Source organism: Ambystoma mexicanum, chromosome 6p, assembly GCF_040938575.1.
Source record: "Ambystoma mexicanum isolate Mex_15411 chromosome 6p, UKY_AmexF1_1, whole genome shotgun sequence".
Classification (NCBI taxonomy): Eukaryota; Metazoa; Chordata; class Amphibia; order Caudata; family Ambystomatidae; genus Ambystoma; species Ambystoma mexicanum.
In genome coordinates, this window is record NC_090935.1 from 1491322826 (window position 1) to 1491339256 (window position 16431).

The 16431-nt window shown below is 48.1% G+C and overlaps 1 protein-coding gene across 1 annotated transcript in view; it reads right to left on the minus strand.

Annotated features, from left to right (window-relative positions):
* LOC138511076 (trichohyalin-like) overlaps positions 1-16431 on the minus strand; it is a 3831204-nt gene that overhangs the window by 3128397 nt on the left and 686376 nt on the right. Inside the window, exon 6 of the mRNA XM_069626576.1 lies at positions 15961-16042. Coding sequence (XP_069482677.1) covers positions 15961-16042 — 82 coding nt within the window. The remainder of the gene's footprint in view (positions 1-15960; positions 16043-16431) is intronic.

The window sequence follows — 16431 nt, forward strand, 5'->3', positions numbered from 1 at the left end:
GCTGGTAGGTGCCTGTGGCCAGGAAGTGGAGTACAGACACCACCTTCAGTAGGGGTGGGATGGCGGTTGGGCTGTCTATCATGCTGACAAGGTCAGCCTGTGTCATGTCCACAATGGCGGCTATGGTGTCCCGGTCCAGACGGTAGAGGGTGTGGATCTGCTCATCAGTGAGGTTGAACGGATGTGCTCGGAGGCGTGGGATTGCGGGCTGCCTGCGTGGTGGTAGTGGCTGTGCTGGCGGCCCTTGCTGGCCCTGCCTTGCCCTCCTCCTCCTCCTGCGTCTCCTCCGTGCGGCCGGTTGTAGTTGGTGTTCGTCTTCTTCCTGGAGTTGGAGTACTTGCAGTGCTATCAGGTCCCCCAGGGCCAACATCGCGAGTCCTGCCGGTAGCATTTCGGTGTGGTTGTGGGAGGAGACTGGCTGTGCAATTTATGTGTTTTCAGGCTGTATGGCCTCCACCTGTGGTGATTCATTCCACCTGTGCAAACTGCTCTCCCCTTTGGCCGAGCACGTCCCGCACACAACGCTGCAATTCGGGGAGTGGCATCTTGCTATTGCAATCATGTATTTGTACCCGATGGCCGTGTAACATTGGTTGATATGTTCATTCTGCTATGGTCCCATTGTTTCACATACTATCTGTGCAGTCGCGAACAGACTTGTGGAGGGTCAGTGGTACGTAGTACTCGAGTAACGGTGGGCCCTCATGCATCACTGTACCGAGTTGCAACGACGGGCGGGGCGTCCCATTTGTGGGTGAAGGCAGTTGCCATTTTCACACACAGCCGCACTAGATGGATTAATTAGTGATTTCAAACGGCCACAGATGCTTCTTCGACGTGATGTTACAAATGAGGAATTCGAAGGGCGGCGCTTTCGGTTTTCAGCTAGCGGCGGGGAAATGCCCACAGGTCTGACTGCAAATATAACGTACTATTGTTCAATGTCCTTGGGACAGGGGCCATGGCGAGGATGCAATGATTGATATGAATGGTTTGGGATGCGCAATAGCGACGTGGGCGATGAGGCCGGACGTTCCCAAATACATGTTACTTCACAACACTGGCATTACGGGCTGGGGCACTGTGGATTTTGCAGGCTGCATAGCGCACAGACTCAATGGATATTTCTAATGTTATGTGAGTAAATAATCTGGCGTTTTAATCCCGGGATGAGGGAATGATGAATGGATGCATGGGCCGGTGATTTGATACAGAGTTTGCCATGTACAGGGCTTCTTGGAATCTATACGCCTCCCCTACGCTATGTGATGCAGGGCTGCCATAGTGGGACCATCGTCTATCTGGCCTTGTTGAGCCCTCCCTGTCTCGACGCGCCCTCAGACACTTGTGTCCATGCACGTTACCAATCCCATCTGATGGATTCTGTTTTGACAGACGCATGCACAGGTACACTCGTTTGTGATGGTGTTTACACCTCGATATAGATAGTTATGAGTCGCAAGTGGTTTTTGGGTGGTGATGAACCTTTGGAGTGGGCTAGCATGCATATGGCTGTGGATTTAGTGTGATCATTGAAGTGAGTTGTTCGAATGTAGTTCTGATGGCCATTCTGTTCTTTTTCTTTTCTTTTGGTTGACAGGTATCTCCTCCCCTTTTGCCACTGCCATCTGTATGCCACTCCTGCAGATGGGTTTTACTCCCGACACCTGCTGCTTCGTGTTAATCAGTGGAGCAGCATTACGATCTTATGGGATGATCGCCAATGGGCCACATGCCCTTACGCAGTACTGGTGGCTCGGAGCAACATTTCGGCCTTTCAGCTGGACTAGTGCCTCCCCATTGGGACGGCCCTGCGGTTGTGTGCGCTTCCATGTTGCCTTTTCGTACGTGAATGTGGCTCTGTGTACCATGATGGAACAGGGCGTCACACAAGTAGTGGCTGGTCATTTCTTGCGGATGCAGCCCACAATGGTGAAATGTGTTTTGGAGTTCATGGCCTGATGGCTGTATGGGCTTGGTGATTTTGTTGTGCATTAAATTTCTATTCTGATTTGGCCCGTGTAGCGTTCTTCTTTGCAAGTGATGTGGCATATTCCTATTTGGGGAGCGATGTATTGTGAGGAGATCTGCATTGGGTTCCAGCTTCGGAGTTTAGTTGCGTGGTACTGTACTGGACGCGTTTGCCTACGAAGCCCGTGAGGTCAGGGATGGGGGCTGCCAATATGACTGTTTGGATGTTGTCATGCTCAGGGGCGGGGGATTGGGTTTTGTGTAACAGATGCCGGTCAGCCAGGTGGACTGGTGGAATGATGTGATTTTCGGAATATTGCTGGTCACAGGTGCCTGTGTTTGCGTGCGTTTCTTGGTGGGGGACTGTGGTCATGTCCATTGGGATGGCTTCTGTATTCGTGCCATCTGTGCCCTGCAGCTCCCATTGGCCCCTCTTGTGTTTCATTTGTTCGTTGGCATGCATGGGTGACTTGTACATTTCAATGGTTGCATTGTGACTTCATTGCACCTACGGGGAGTTGTACTTTGTGGGCAGGGAGCGGTGTACAGGCACTCAGTGGGGCCGTTTACGGTTGATTCGCGATGCCGTACTTCTCACCATGGCGGAATGGTTCATTCCGCCATGCTTGATGGCGTTAGGTACATGTCCGCTAGGGTCGGAATTGGCGTACCCTTGCGCCATGGTGGTGTTTACGGTTTGGCATGGCGCGCGCGCACGTGCTTGGTGCAGTTAGCGTTGGCGTTCACTACGGTGTCGCTAATGGCTTCGTACTTTGCGGTGACGGGTCATAGTCGCACCGAGCGCTATTCGATGGCGGTATTGCATTTCCGCCATCGTTTTCCGAATTCCGCCAGGATGGTAATGAGGGCCATTGTGTTTAATACCAGAAACTAGACATCCACAACAAGAAGTGCATATTGATCATATTGGTCACATATTGGACTTCCCCACAATACCATATATGGAACTTCCACCCAACAGCCAGTCAGGGGAAGGAACAGAGCCAGGGCTTCCCAGGACTTCCCAGGACTTTAGGAAAACAAGGTACAACAGGCAATAGAAAGAAAGAGGCTGCAGGGGCCATCTTGTTCCCTATCAGGAATCAACTGATTCCAATGGCAGGGCCTGGGTATCCCCAAAATGGAGGATACTCAGAGTACCCGTCAATTTCAGCATGGAGCTGCCACCAGCCCATACCCTGCTCTGTGGGCCACACACAGGTGCCCAAAAACATACACTAGGGGCACAGGGTTGTACCCGCACCCATGGGTGCCATAAGGGTATCCATAGGGTCTGTACACCAAACCAAAGATAGGAAGAGCTGCACTTGCAGGGGTCCCACATGGACTCCTGGGCAGAAAACAATAAAAAACACATATGAAAAAGGACATCAGGACAAGCACAGGGACTCCCTGTCGCTCCAATGCATTTCCAGCATCACAATGGGAATTGGTTGTTTTAAGAGCATTTTAAATCTATTAATTCCCCTAATCAACTTAAGTGACTTCTACAAATTATGAGAAGGGAAAAAGCCACTATATTCATATCTTTAACCCCAGTTTTGATCGGCTCTTTTGCCCTTTACTTGGGCTTGTTCCTTCAACAATGTTAATATTCACTCTTGGACTCTCTCGCATAGTACACGGTACACAACATTCACTTATTTGCTCCCTTTTACCCGCTCACTCTCTCTGGGCTTACCGGTCACGGATGGCATCTTCAGTGTTCCTTGTGGTTCTCCAGCCTCTGCACTCCTAGTGCAGTGATTGGTCTTGCATTCGCCGACTTGTTTGCTTCCCGCTTTACCTTCCTCTGACTTTGGCAGCTCTGGTTGTCCGCTGTCAAAAAGTGGTGAACTTCTCCCAGTCTGCCTCCTCCGCAAACTGTGCCCCTTCATCTCTGCCCTACACTCTGCAGCATACTTGCCTTCCGCGTCCCTTCACAGTGTCAGCACAAGTTACGTGCTTCTCCAATTTCTGTCTCTCACTTTGTCCTGAATTAGGTTCTCCTATGTTGCTTGTAAATGTCCCAGTCTTTTTTTGCAGAGTCAAATGACTAGAACGCAGCTTCGGGTTACTGTGTCCAGTCATCCTCATTACTTCATCTCTCTTCCTCTTCTCAGAACCCAAAAAGGGGGGAGGAGCTGAATGAGGTGTTGGGCTACAAAAACCTGGGAAATCAGTATCTATATTACAATAGGATGTGTATGAATGTTCCAAAGGTACATGGTTGTCACCTAAAGGTATAAATAAAGGGTCAGCTTAACTTAGTCTCTTTCTGTTCTCTGGCGCTTGTCCTCTACCATGTGGTCCTCCCGCAGAGAGCCACCCCCAGGGTCACAGTTAGGTAGCTTCTGCCTTTCCCTTGCCATGTAAGCGATGCTTCCTCCCAGAGAATCAGTGACAACGTTGTCAGATTCATCACAGTAGACCATGCAGATTTTTCAATCTTAGAGAAATTGAAATCCACAAGCATCAGGATACAAGGTCATCCTGTGAAACCCCTCCATACACATTGTCAAATGCCACACGGTCAGCCTAGCATGATTTATCGCAGAGGCAGTACTGCCAAATGACCCAGCACAAGATTGCACTACATATGAAGACTCCACTGATGGAAGCATCAATGATAGGGAGGATGTGCCCGAGGAAGAGAAACTGCTCTTCGTTGACGGATCATCGATGATCGGTCCGAACACTGGGGTCAGGCACACAGTAGCAGCAGTAGTAAGGACTGAAAGTGAATACAAAGTGATATCTAAGGTATGACTGCCCTAACTCTACTCAGCTCAAGCAGCAGAGGTCATAGCACTAATAACAGCATTAGAAATATCCAAAGGTTGTTTCACTACCATTTGCTCATATTCAGCTTATCTAACACCAACAGTACATTCAGACCTCTCCAGATGTCGGAAGAGACCATTAAAAATATCAGATGGTACCTCCATGCAGCATGCAGCCATACTCTCTGGGTTAATTGATGCATTAGTGCTCCTTACAGCAATAGCAGTAGTTAAATGCACAGCCCACAAACAACATGTACCCAGTGGCTTATGGCAAAAGTGCAGCAGCTCTGCAGCCAAAGAAGCAGTGTACTCGCAAAAAGCATACAACACAAAGCACACTTTCCTTCAATTATCTTTTACAATCAGTAGACAGCACAGTACCTTTCTCTCAACAAGGTTTGTATCAGTAATACTTGCACTGCCTTTACTTAGGCTCTTTCTCTCAACAATGTTCCTATTGGTAATACTTGCACTACCTTCACTTAGCCCTGTTCCTTTAATGATGTTTGTATCAGTAATATTCACTCTGCCTTTACTTAGGCTTTTTCCTTCAACAATGTTAATAATTCACTCTTGGGCTCTCTTGCATAGTACGCGGCACACAGCATTCATATAGATGCTCTACGGCAATGTGCTCACTGTCTCTGGGGCTTACCGGTCATGGATGGCGTCTTCAGCGTTTCTTGTGTTTCCCCAACATCTGCGCTCCTGGTCCAGTGACTGGTCTTGCATCCGGCGACTTGTTCGCTTCCCGCTTCAGCTTTCCGTTGTCGAAAAGCGCAGATCTTCTCCAGGTCAGACTCCTCTGCACAACATGCCCTGGTACTACTTTACCTGGGCTATATAAACCACACCCTCACTGCAGAACATGCTTCGTGTTACTTTGCAGCTTGCAACCTGACGCTTACCGTGTTCAGCTATTCCCTCGAACCTCGGAGAAGCAGAACCTGCAAGGAGACAAAAGCAACATCATTAGCAGCAGCATCATACCTGCAGTCTTCATCTTTAAACACTCGCAGCTACTGAGAACAGCTTCCTTGAATCTGTACGCCTCACGGACAGAACGACCTGAAAGAGGAAGATAGAGGCAACATTAAAGAAGGCTGTAGAGACATTTACAAATTACGAACTGCTCAAAAGGCTTACCTGGCTAGTCGCCTCTCGACTGGCACCACTCCGGATTTTCCACTCGCGCCGAAGAACACCGCGACCTACAAGGAAGAAAACACAGGTTAGTAAAGGCAAGACTTCGCAGCGCTGCACATAGCACTTACCGCATCATAGCGCTCTTAATGCGCCATCATTTACCAGCGAGGGTCAACCAAGCCAGTTCGCCGCGCTGAAGCTACCTAAGGGAGAAATAAGAGACATTTTAAACAAAGAAAGGCATGCAGGATAGCAACAAAACTAAAGAAAAGCAATAAAACCTACCTGAACAATATCAAACGGCCGGCGTCAGTGAAGTAACTGGGCCGCACTCGCTCGCCCATGAAGGACAACGCGCCCTTGCAAAGAAGGCAGGACGGAGAGCACGCCTAATTCTACCACAAGGCAGAACCTTCCCCGCAGACCACATCAGGGCAAAGCTGAGAAGCATACCAGCGAGTAACCCGGATGGGTGGCATCCCTGAGGATACCAGGTGAGCGTAACAGAACACGAAGCCTACCATAACAAATCCACCTGGGCACCATGGAGACATCAGAAATGGACCAATTGTCCCAATTACTAGGAGAGCTTCGTGCTGAGGTTCGTTCTGCCCGACAAGAGACTAATGCCCTCCGGAGAGACCTAATGGTGACCAAAGAACGCACTGAAGAGATTAGCAGGCAATACATGCAATCACAGGCAAGACAGACGCCTCTACCTGGAAGCAATCTAACAATGCAAAACCCCACCATTCCACCCACTCCGGTACAGACCACGTTACCTGGAACAGTGCTGCTGGCACCACCAGAAAGGTTGACAGGCGACCCATGGAAGTATGCGGCATTCATCAATCAGTGCCGCCTTCACTTTCTTTGTAGGCCTGGAGCATTTCCAAACGACCAAGCTCGGGTAGCTTTTGTCTTATCATACCTGAGTGGTCATGCAGCAGATTGGTCGGTGCCGTTGTTAAACCATGACGATCCTCTATTACATGACTTTGGGGGGGGTTCCAGAGAGAAATGGAAAAACATTTTGCTCGCCATACCCAGGAACAAGCAATAGACAATGAACTCTTGTCCCTCCGACAGGGGAATCAGGACTTGTTAACGTACATTGCTACCTTCAACAGACTGGTTGCCGAAGCTAGGTGGCCAGAAAACAAAAGAACCACGCTATTCCATAGAGGCTTATGAAGCGAATTAAAGGACGTCTTAGCCCAGGTGGTTGATCCACCCAGAGACTGTGCAGAATTCATAAATCTGGTCATGCAGCTAGACCACCGGTTGCATGACCAAAAGGCAGACCGGTCTAAAACGGACCCTCGGACCGCGTATGTTTGACCAAGGGAAAACCACCCCGTGTACCTGAAAATGCTGTAGAACCCATGCAGATTGGAGGGATATGGCCTCCATTAACAAAACAAGAGCGGACAAAAGAAGACAACAGCTTTGTTTGTATTGTGCGAAACCAGGACATTTCCTGAAGGACTGTCCAGTAAAACCCTCAGGAAGAACAATCAGGGCTACAGAGAAGGATGAAGCTAAGGAATCGGGGAAATTACCAAGCTCGACAAACGTAGAAGTCAGTTTGTCGAGTCAGAAGAAAGAGTTGCTGACCTCGCACTTTGCAATACCAGTGATCTTAATTAACCACCAACAGTCATCAAGAATGCATGCCGTTGAAGCATACATCGATAGCGGAGCAGTTGGAAATTATGTTGATCAAGAACTGGCAGCAGAGATGGGGCTTCCTTTGTGTTCTAAGCCAACTATGGACAAGGTAACCAGCGTGGATGGGACAGAAATCGCTTCCGGACCAGTAACCCAGTGCACAGCCAGGGTAACCTTGCTGTGCCAGGACAGACATCGGGAGTCTATTTCATTCGATCTCATCAAGGCACCTCAGTTCAGGCTAATACTAGGGATGCCATTGTTGTTGCTCACAACCCTTTGATAGACTGGCGGGCACAAAAATTAACCTTCCCCGGTGACTGCTCCCCTGCCTGCCATTACCGACGTCTGTATCCCCATGACTCCCGGAGCGACAGTATCAACCCTGGGAGCAACTAATACCTTGCCAAGTGAATACCATGAATTCCAGGATGTTTTCCGAAAGGACCAAGCCAATACATTGCCGCCGCAGAGGCCCTATGACTGTCAGATCGACCTTTTTCCTGGTGCACAAATCCCTTGCGGCAGGATCTACGCTCTTACAGAACCAGAAAACCTTCATTTGAAATCCTATTTCGACCAGTACCTTGCAAACAGATTTATCCGTCCTTCGAAGTCCCCTGCAGCCATCCTTTGTTCTTCGTACCGAAAAAGGAAGGAGACTTGAGAACCTGTATTGACTACCGCGCATTGAACCAGATCACCGTGAAGAACCGCCACCCCTTGCCACTTATCCCTGAGATGCTAGACCAAGTTAAAGATGCCAAGATTTATACCAAATTGGACCTTCGAGGAGCGTATCACCTGGTCCGAGTCAGAAAAGGAGATGAATGGAAAACCGCCTTCCGTACTAAGTACGGCTTGTTTGAATATCAAGTCATGCCCTTCGGCTTAGGCAACGCTCCTGCGGCATTCCAATATTTCATGAATAACGTCTTAAGGGAGTTAATTGATGTGTGCGCCTTAGTGTACATAGAGGACATCTTAGTATACTCGGCCTCGGAACAAGATCATGTCAGGCACGTTTGCTCAGTCCTCACCAAGCTTTGTCAACATCGCTTGTTTGCAAAGCTTGAAAAATGCTTTTTTTTCACGTCACCGAAGTAGAATTTCTTGGTTTTATCCTTACTCCAGGAGGCATCAGAATGGACGTGCACAAGGTAGATGCCATTCTGAAATGGCCTTCACCAACGTCTCTGAAAGGGGTACAAAGCATGCTGGGCTTTGCGAACTTCTACCGCCGGTTCATCCCAGACTTCTCTCAAGTTATGCACCCAATCACAGTACTATTACGAAAAAACAATAAAAAGTTTGCTTGGACCGAAGAAGCCTTTCATGAACTTAAACGAAGGTTTACCTCGGCTCCAATCCTGCGACATCCTCGCCCAGACCTCCCTTATGTCGTTGAAACTGATGCGTCCAGTCTCGCAATGGGGGCTGTCCTTTCACAGAGAGACCCGGAAACCAGCCAGCTACATCCTGTGGCCTTCTGGTTGAAAAAGTTCTCACCTCCAGAGATTAATTATGCCATCTCGGACAAGGAACTCCTGGCTATCAAATCCGCCTTTAAAGCCTGGAGGCACTACCTTTTGGGGGCCATACAACACCATTTCAGTCATCACAGACCACCGAAACCTGCAATATCTCAAAACAGCCAAGGCCCAGTCCTCGCACCAATTACGGTGGGCCCTTTTCTTCACCGAATATGATTATGTAATCACATTTCGACCAGGAGTCAGAAACGGAAAGGCGGATGCCTTATCTCGCATGGGCATAGATGAAATAGTATATACAACTCCAGACCCAGTACCTATTATACCTGAAGACAAACTCTTGGGTATCACAACAGCCTTAACACAAGCAGAACTACGAAAAGAAATCCAACCGACAATGAATCCTGATGACTACCTTGCATGGCAAACTGAAGGAGAACAATATACCATCAAGGACCACATACCCTTTTTTAGGGATCGCCTATATGTACCCAAGAAGGAATTCAACAGCATATTATTTCAAACGATCACAATTCACTGATCGAAGGGCATCCAGGGATTGCCAAAACCCTAGGTAAGATGAAAGAGAACTTTTGGTGGCCTACCTGGCGTAAGGACATCATTCAGTATATTCAGTCCTGCAGTGTCTGCGCACAAAAATAATCACAGAAACAAAAACCATCTGGTCTCTTACAACCATTGGACATTCCTCCGGTTCCATGGCACACTCTTTCCCTTGACTTCATCACTGATCTACTTCCAAGCCAAGGGTTCAATACCATCCTTGTAGTTGTGGACTTATTCTCGAAGATGGCCGATTTTATTCCTCTCAAAGGCCTCCCAGACGCAGCCACTTTAGCAAAAGTGTTCCTGGAGGGCGTGGTTAAGCTACATGGCTTCCCTTCGGTTCTGGTCTCTGATCGAGGCAGCCAGTTTGTTTCAAACTTCTGGAAAAAATGCTGTGAAACGGCGCAGATCGACGTTCGGCTATCTACCAGTCAGCATCCCCAAACGGACGGCCAAACCGAGAGAACCAATCAGACACTCGAGCTATATTTACTGTGCATGCTGCACCACGAACAAAGGAATTGGAAAAACCTACTATGGATAGCCGAATATGCATATAACAATTCTTTGCATTCAAGCACGGGATAAACGCCTTTCTATACCCTTCATGGCAGACATCCACGTACCTCTGAACTAGACCTTCCAGCCAGCTTGGAAATGCCAGCGGTAAAGACTCTACACACAACCATTACTCAGGCTTTCAAAAGGGGAAGGGAACACCTTATTCATGCCAAAGAAAAACAAAAGAGATTTGCCGACCAACACTGGAAAAAGGCCCCTGATTATCAAGTAGGAGACAAAGTTTGGTTAGCTGCTAAATTCGTACCCATCAAGGGAACCTGGACCTTTCATCCCAGATTCTTAGGACCCTATACCATTAAGGCAATTATCAACCCAGCAGCCGTGAAACTGGATTTACCACCTAATCTGCACATCCACTCGGTATTCCATGTGTCCCTCCTGAAACCAATGCAAACCGGCACACGGATTGGGACACCACCTAAGCCCATACTTGTTGACGGAGAACCAGAATTCAAAGTCAAAGATATATTGGACTCTAAATACCCTAGGACCAAGATATATTATCTCGTCGATTGGAAAGGATTTGGACCACAAGATAGATCCTGGGAGCCCAGTGAGAATATCCATGCACCACGTCTAATCGGGAAATTCCATCGGAACTTCCCAACCAAACATGGGCCAGACAGAAGGAACACCATGAGAGGGGCCTTAGGGGGGGAGTGCTGTCACAACCCTCGCCCAAAACCCCCTCTGGCAAACCCATTGGCCAGGTGGAGTCAGGACTCGGCCCTCTAGGGCCTGGCATCCTCTTCAAAAGCCCTCATGGGGCCAGTCCTGGCGCCTATGGTGCCAGGCTCATACACCATGAACAACAATGTGCTTGGGAACTACTTTATTGTATTGTCAGCCAACATGGAGGCATCCACATAGCTTGGTTCCCTAAGAACCAAGCTATGCGGTCTAGTGTTTTGGGTGTGGCAGGCCTGGAACTACTTTCCCTGGTACTACTTTACCTGGGCTATATAAACCACACCCTCGCTGCAGAACATGCTTCATGTTACTTTGCAGCTTGCAACGTGACGCTCACCGTGTCCAGCTATTCCCTCGAACCTCGGAGAAGCAGAACCTGCAAGGAGACAAAAGGAACATCATTAGCAGCAGCATCTTACCTGCAGTCTTCATCTTTAAACACTTGCAGCTACTGAGAACAGCTTCCTCAAATCTGTACGCCTCCCGGACAGAACGACCTGAAAGAGGAAGATGGAGGCAACATTAAAGAAAGCTGTAGAGACATTTACAAATTACGAACTGCTCAAAAGGCTTACCTGGCTGGTCGCCTCTCGGCTGGCACCACTCCAGACATTCCACTCGCGCTGAAGAACACCGCGACCTACAAGGAAGGAAAACACAGGTTAGCAAAGGCAAGACTTCAAAGCGCTGCACATAGCGCTTACTTATCGCATCATAGCGCCCTTAATGCACCATCATTTACCAGCGGGGCTCAACCAAGCCAGTTTGCCGCGCTGAAGCTCTGCATACCTAAGGGAGAAAAAAGAGACATTTTAAACAAAGAAAGGCATGCAGGATAGCAACAAAACTAAAGAACAGCAATAAAACCTACCTGAACAATATAAAACGGGCCGGCGTCAGTGAAGTAACTGGGCCGCACTCGCCCATGAAAGACAACGCGCCCCTGCAAAGAAGGCAGGACGGAGAGCACGCCTAATTGTACCACAATGCAGAACCTTCCCCTCAGACCACATCAGGGCAAAGCTGAGAAGCATACCAGCCGGTGGGTGGCATCCCTGTGCATACCAGGTGAGCGTAACATCTCGGTTCCCAAAAAGGGGATGGGTGAGGTTTTGTGTTACAAAAACCTGGGAAATCATAGGCCATGTGTGAATGTTCCAAAGGTACAATGGGTGTCACCGCAAGGTATAACTGAAGGGTTATCCTGACTTAGGGCCTCATTACACGGACGGCGGTAAGGGTTTATGAAGGGACTGTGCATCATTAACCAAGGTTACCCCAAGGCCACAGAATAGGCCAGCGTACGAATGATGTCAAAGGCCAGGACCCCAGGTAATGCCCAGATTTTCCACAGTACAGGAAGAGGTTGTTTGCTCGGCGGTATAATCTCTTAGCTCCAGTTAAAGGACCACGAATGGAACCAATCTACATGGGTTCTGGGCCAGTTACCCTAAAACTTGTTGCAGGCATACGTCCGGGTTGGCCCAGGGATGGCCGTTCGCTGGAACGATCCAGTCACCGGCGTTCATACTGCCTTTCTGTGAGCCTATGGTCAATCTTCAGTACCTGATCGATCAAACCCTGTGGTTCGTGGGTTTGGGTACTTGGACTAGCTCAGCCTTGATTTCCTTACGCAGGCTCCTGCGAAACAAGGTGAGCTGCGTTATTTCAGGTCATAAGGAATCCGATGCCAGTTGTTTAAAACGGCCAATGAAAGACACAATATCCTGGGTCCTTTGACGCAGTTCCAGTAACTGGCTTTGAGCTGTAGCATCCTGGTTAGGGGATTTAAAGACATAGAAGAAGGCATTTTCAAACGCAGCAAAATCACCCAACAATGGGCTGTGGGAGGACACGTAGGGAACAGCCCAGGCCAAAGCAGTCCTCGTCAAATGACTGATGATGTATCCTATTTTTGGCTTTATCTATCAGGAAATGGGTTGGTCGAAGCATGAATTGAATGGTACAATGGTTACAGAAATCGGTCATTTTCCTAGGATCCCCATCGTAACACATGGAACTGGATTGTCCAATGACGCTCTCGGTAAGGGCTGCAGAGGTAGTAGTGGTCAAGGCCTCCCTCAAGGACATATTCTCAGATTTCAGGGTGGAATCCTTGGTACGCAGTGCCTGCAACTCATCCCATAATTCTTGTAAAGCTTCCATATCGGGCTCCTGAGAAGTGGTAAGGTGTCGCAATCTGTCAAGGTGCGCCCCCAGTGACTCCTCGTACCTGGTGTTTTGCTCTTTTGACAGTCCAGGGTAGATCTTCAGCCCAATGTCCAGTCTGGTCCCGAATAGGGCAATGCGGGAAGAAACCCCCAGAACCCGGGTCTGTGCTAGTGTATTGGTACCACCAGCCAATGACTGGGAGCTCCTTCCCAACACCATGTGGATGACCAACCACGGATTAGCGTGGTGTCAGGCAGTGGGAGGTACTGATGTGGAAGGGCCAAGAAAACAGAGGGAAGGAGGAAGACAAAGGAGAAGGCAAAAAGGCACCAAAGAGGGTGCAGCTGAATTGCAGGGTAGTAGGTGGCAAGGTCAGGAGAGCAAAGGTTCAGCAACAAAAAGGTAAGGCAGCAGGAAGAGGCTGACAGACACAAGTCAAGGTGAGTAGCAGCAGCAGAGCCAACAGCAGGAAACAGGTAAGGTACAAGGCAGGGAGAGTGGCAGCAGGCAATGTCAGCAGCAAGAAACAGGGAGGCACAAGGCAAGGTCAGCAGCAGGCAGGCCAGCACTAGTGACGCGCAGTGAGCTGCTCTGGGGCCTTTTTATGCTTCCAGAGGCTGGCGTGTGTATGCCCATTGCCATGGGTGACCGCCAACACCAGATTCACAGCACATGTTCGGAAATGGGCCACTAGTCATGTGCTCATGCGCACAGAGGGGAAGATGGTGGCCCCCATGAAGTGTTGCTACCACATCAGAGTGCGTTGTGGGAGCCCCAGTAGTTGTCTGTCCACAAGCCTCCAGGTAAGTCTCCAGGAGGGCAGAGCGTGGCATGCATGGGAAGGCAGCGCTGTGACAATCTCTTACCCCAGACCTCCATCTCACAGAACAGTTTCCTAGCCAAGTATCGACCCTTTGCTCATTTGCATTCTCTTTTCTCTTCTTACTCTCATCAACATAAGTCGCCTCATCTTCCCCACTGCCCTCTTACTTATCTGGAGTTATCTTTTCTCCAACCTCCTTTGCCTTGCAAGTCAAATATTCCCCCTTGCTTCTCTGATTGGCTTCTTCTTTAACAGCTTCATCAATACCACTTTTACCTGTCCGTATGGCTACTACGTACTTGCTACAACCTCAGAGTGTTCCCATCCCCAACTCCTCCTCTTTACTACCTCAGGCTCTTGTTGCTACCATCGGCTCTTTACCACACTGGGCTTTTCTCAATGCCACCATCTCCTTTCTTCCACCTCATGCAGTTCTTGTCACCACCTTACTCTCTTACAACTCAGGCTGTTCACACTTTCACCCTCCCCTTACCAAGTAGACTCTCCTCGAACTCCTCCACTACCACCTTCTTAACTATCCTTTTCTTAATACCTCTGCCACTTTGGTTAAAACAACTATCTTTTCCTTTCTGATTTCAACACCTCCTTCTTATCTGCAGAGGTCACCTCCTCTCAGCACTGTCTCCCCAGCCACCAACTTCTCCACCTCTCTCCACTCTTCCGTCTTTGCCAACATTTCTCCAAACGGCTCCTTCTTTGCCACTTTTCAGTCTCTACTTGCACCTACTACTTCTGAAACCCACGCTGCCAGATTGGGTTGCTTGGCAGATATAATATGAAACCCCTCCAACATGATTGTGGGTGAGGACTGCACTAGCGTTCCTAGCATACAGTGGCCCTGTGTTTGGTGGAGTCTCATGGGTGGAAAGGTGCCTGGAAGCCATGTTGGATTTCTTTTTTGTGTGTATTGGAGGTCAGGGAGAGCGGTCTGTGCACTAAACTAATCTAGCCTGTGTGTAGTTGGTGTTGTTTTTAGTGTAGTCTGAGGGAAAGGATGCTTTTAATGGTGTGTTCATGTTCTTTACAGTGTTTGCTGTTGTTTATTGTGTTCATGTATTTGCAGATCCCATGATCTGTTCCTCAGACCTGGACATGTTTACAGATGTTGCAGGATAAAAACAAAAGAGGATTGGCAGTCTCATATGTTTCTTGGGGTTTCACCCTATTATCTTCTTAGAGGTTTTAATGCTGTGGGATGGACTCCTGGGGTCTCTGGCTTGGGGAAGTTGTCTAAGAGTGTTCTGTCTGTCTTTGCAAGTGGATCTGTTGGCCTCAGGGTGACTGGCCCCTGCCAAGAAATAGGGTCCAAGTGAGAGTGACACAGGGATCCTTCCTATTCCAAATCCTGGCCCATCATCCACTAGCTCAAGTCGCTACTTGGTCCTGAGTCACTTTCCCAGCTACTGCAGAACCAGGCAAGGGACTTTGTCACTGTGCTTTTCAAATCACATCAAGTGAAAACAATCATAATGGCCCAGTGTACTCTACAACATAACATTTTTCTTTGGAGAAGACACCCAGAATTCGCTTTGAATCATAAAATGCTACTGGGACAATGCACTTTCACAAATATTGTCTGTACATACATGGCTAACATTAAAATAAAATACATTCAATTCTTCTCAATCCACAGAGGTTCAGAGTCTTTCTAGGAGGCTCTGGACTGGGAGGTCCTTGGACAAATCCCAAAACCATAGTGTTTGCGCATCAGAAAGTTGCCCAACATGGTCTTTTCTAATTAATACAAATGTAGTTTCTGTTAATTAAGGTGGCCTGAAGGCAGGCTGGTGGATATGTAGAAGATTTGTTTCACCACAAAATGCATCATGTGTATGTAATGCTGATAGTTACTTTATTTTCATAAATCATGTGGACCACAGAGCCAGAAGCAAGCGGGACAATTCATGACAACAACAGAAGTTCACCAACAAAGAAGTATTTGCAATACATTAGCCTAATTTATAAAGCAACACATATTGTGCTCATCCTTCATAGAGACATTTAGAAAAAACACTATATAAGTAAAACTGTCACCCACCTTTTTTATGAGAAAATCACGTTTGTCCACTCTGTTGAGGGCATCAAACATTTCTTTTGCCTTTGTCATCCTTTTTAAGAACCTAAAAATATCCATAGAAGATTCATAGTTAATAATTTCTAAATGCAAACAAAACTGAATAAAAGGAACATTTTTCAATGTGTAATAGTTGCTTTATATAATTTTTTTCAGTGAAGAGTTTTTCAGGCTTTGCATTTCAGCATACACGAGTCGCATCACAAACAGCCTTTATCTCACAAGGGAGAACGCTATTCATTCAACTTTCAGAAAGACGAGGGCCTCATTATGGGTTTGCAGTTCTGGAAAAAATGCTGGTAATTCAGGCAACAGCATTTCTTCTGGACTGGCAAAACACAGGTTTGTCAGTGGGGGCCATGGGTCTCCCTACCAGCAGGCCTGACCTGCCTGTAGATTGGTCCCTAATGGCAAAGAAATCCCTGAATCACCAGC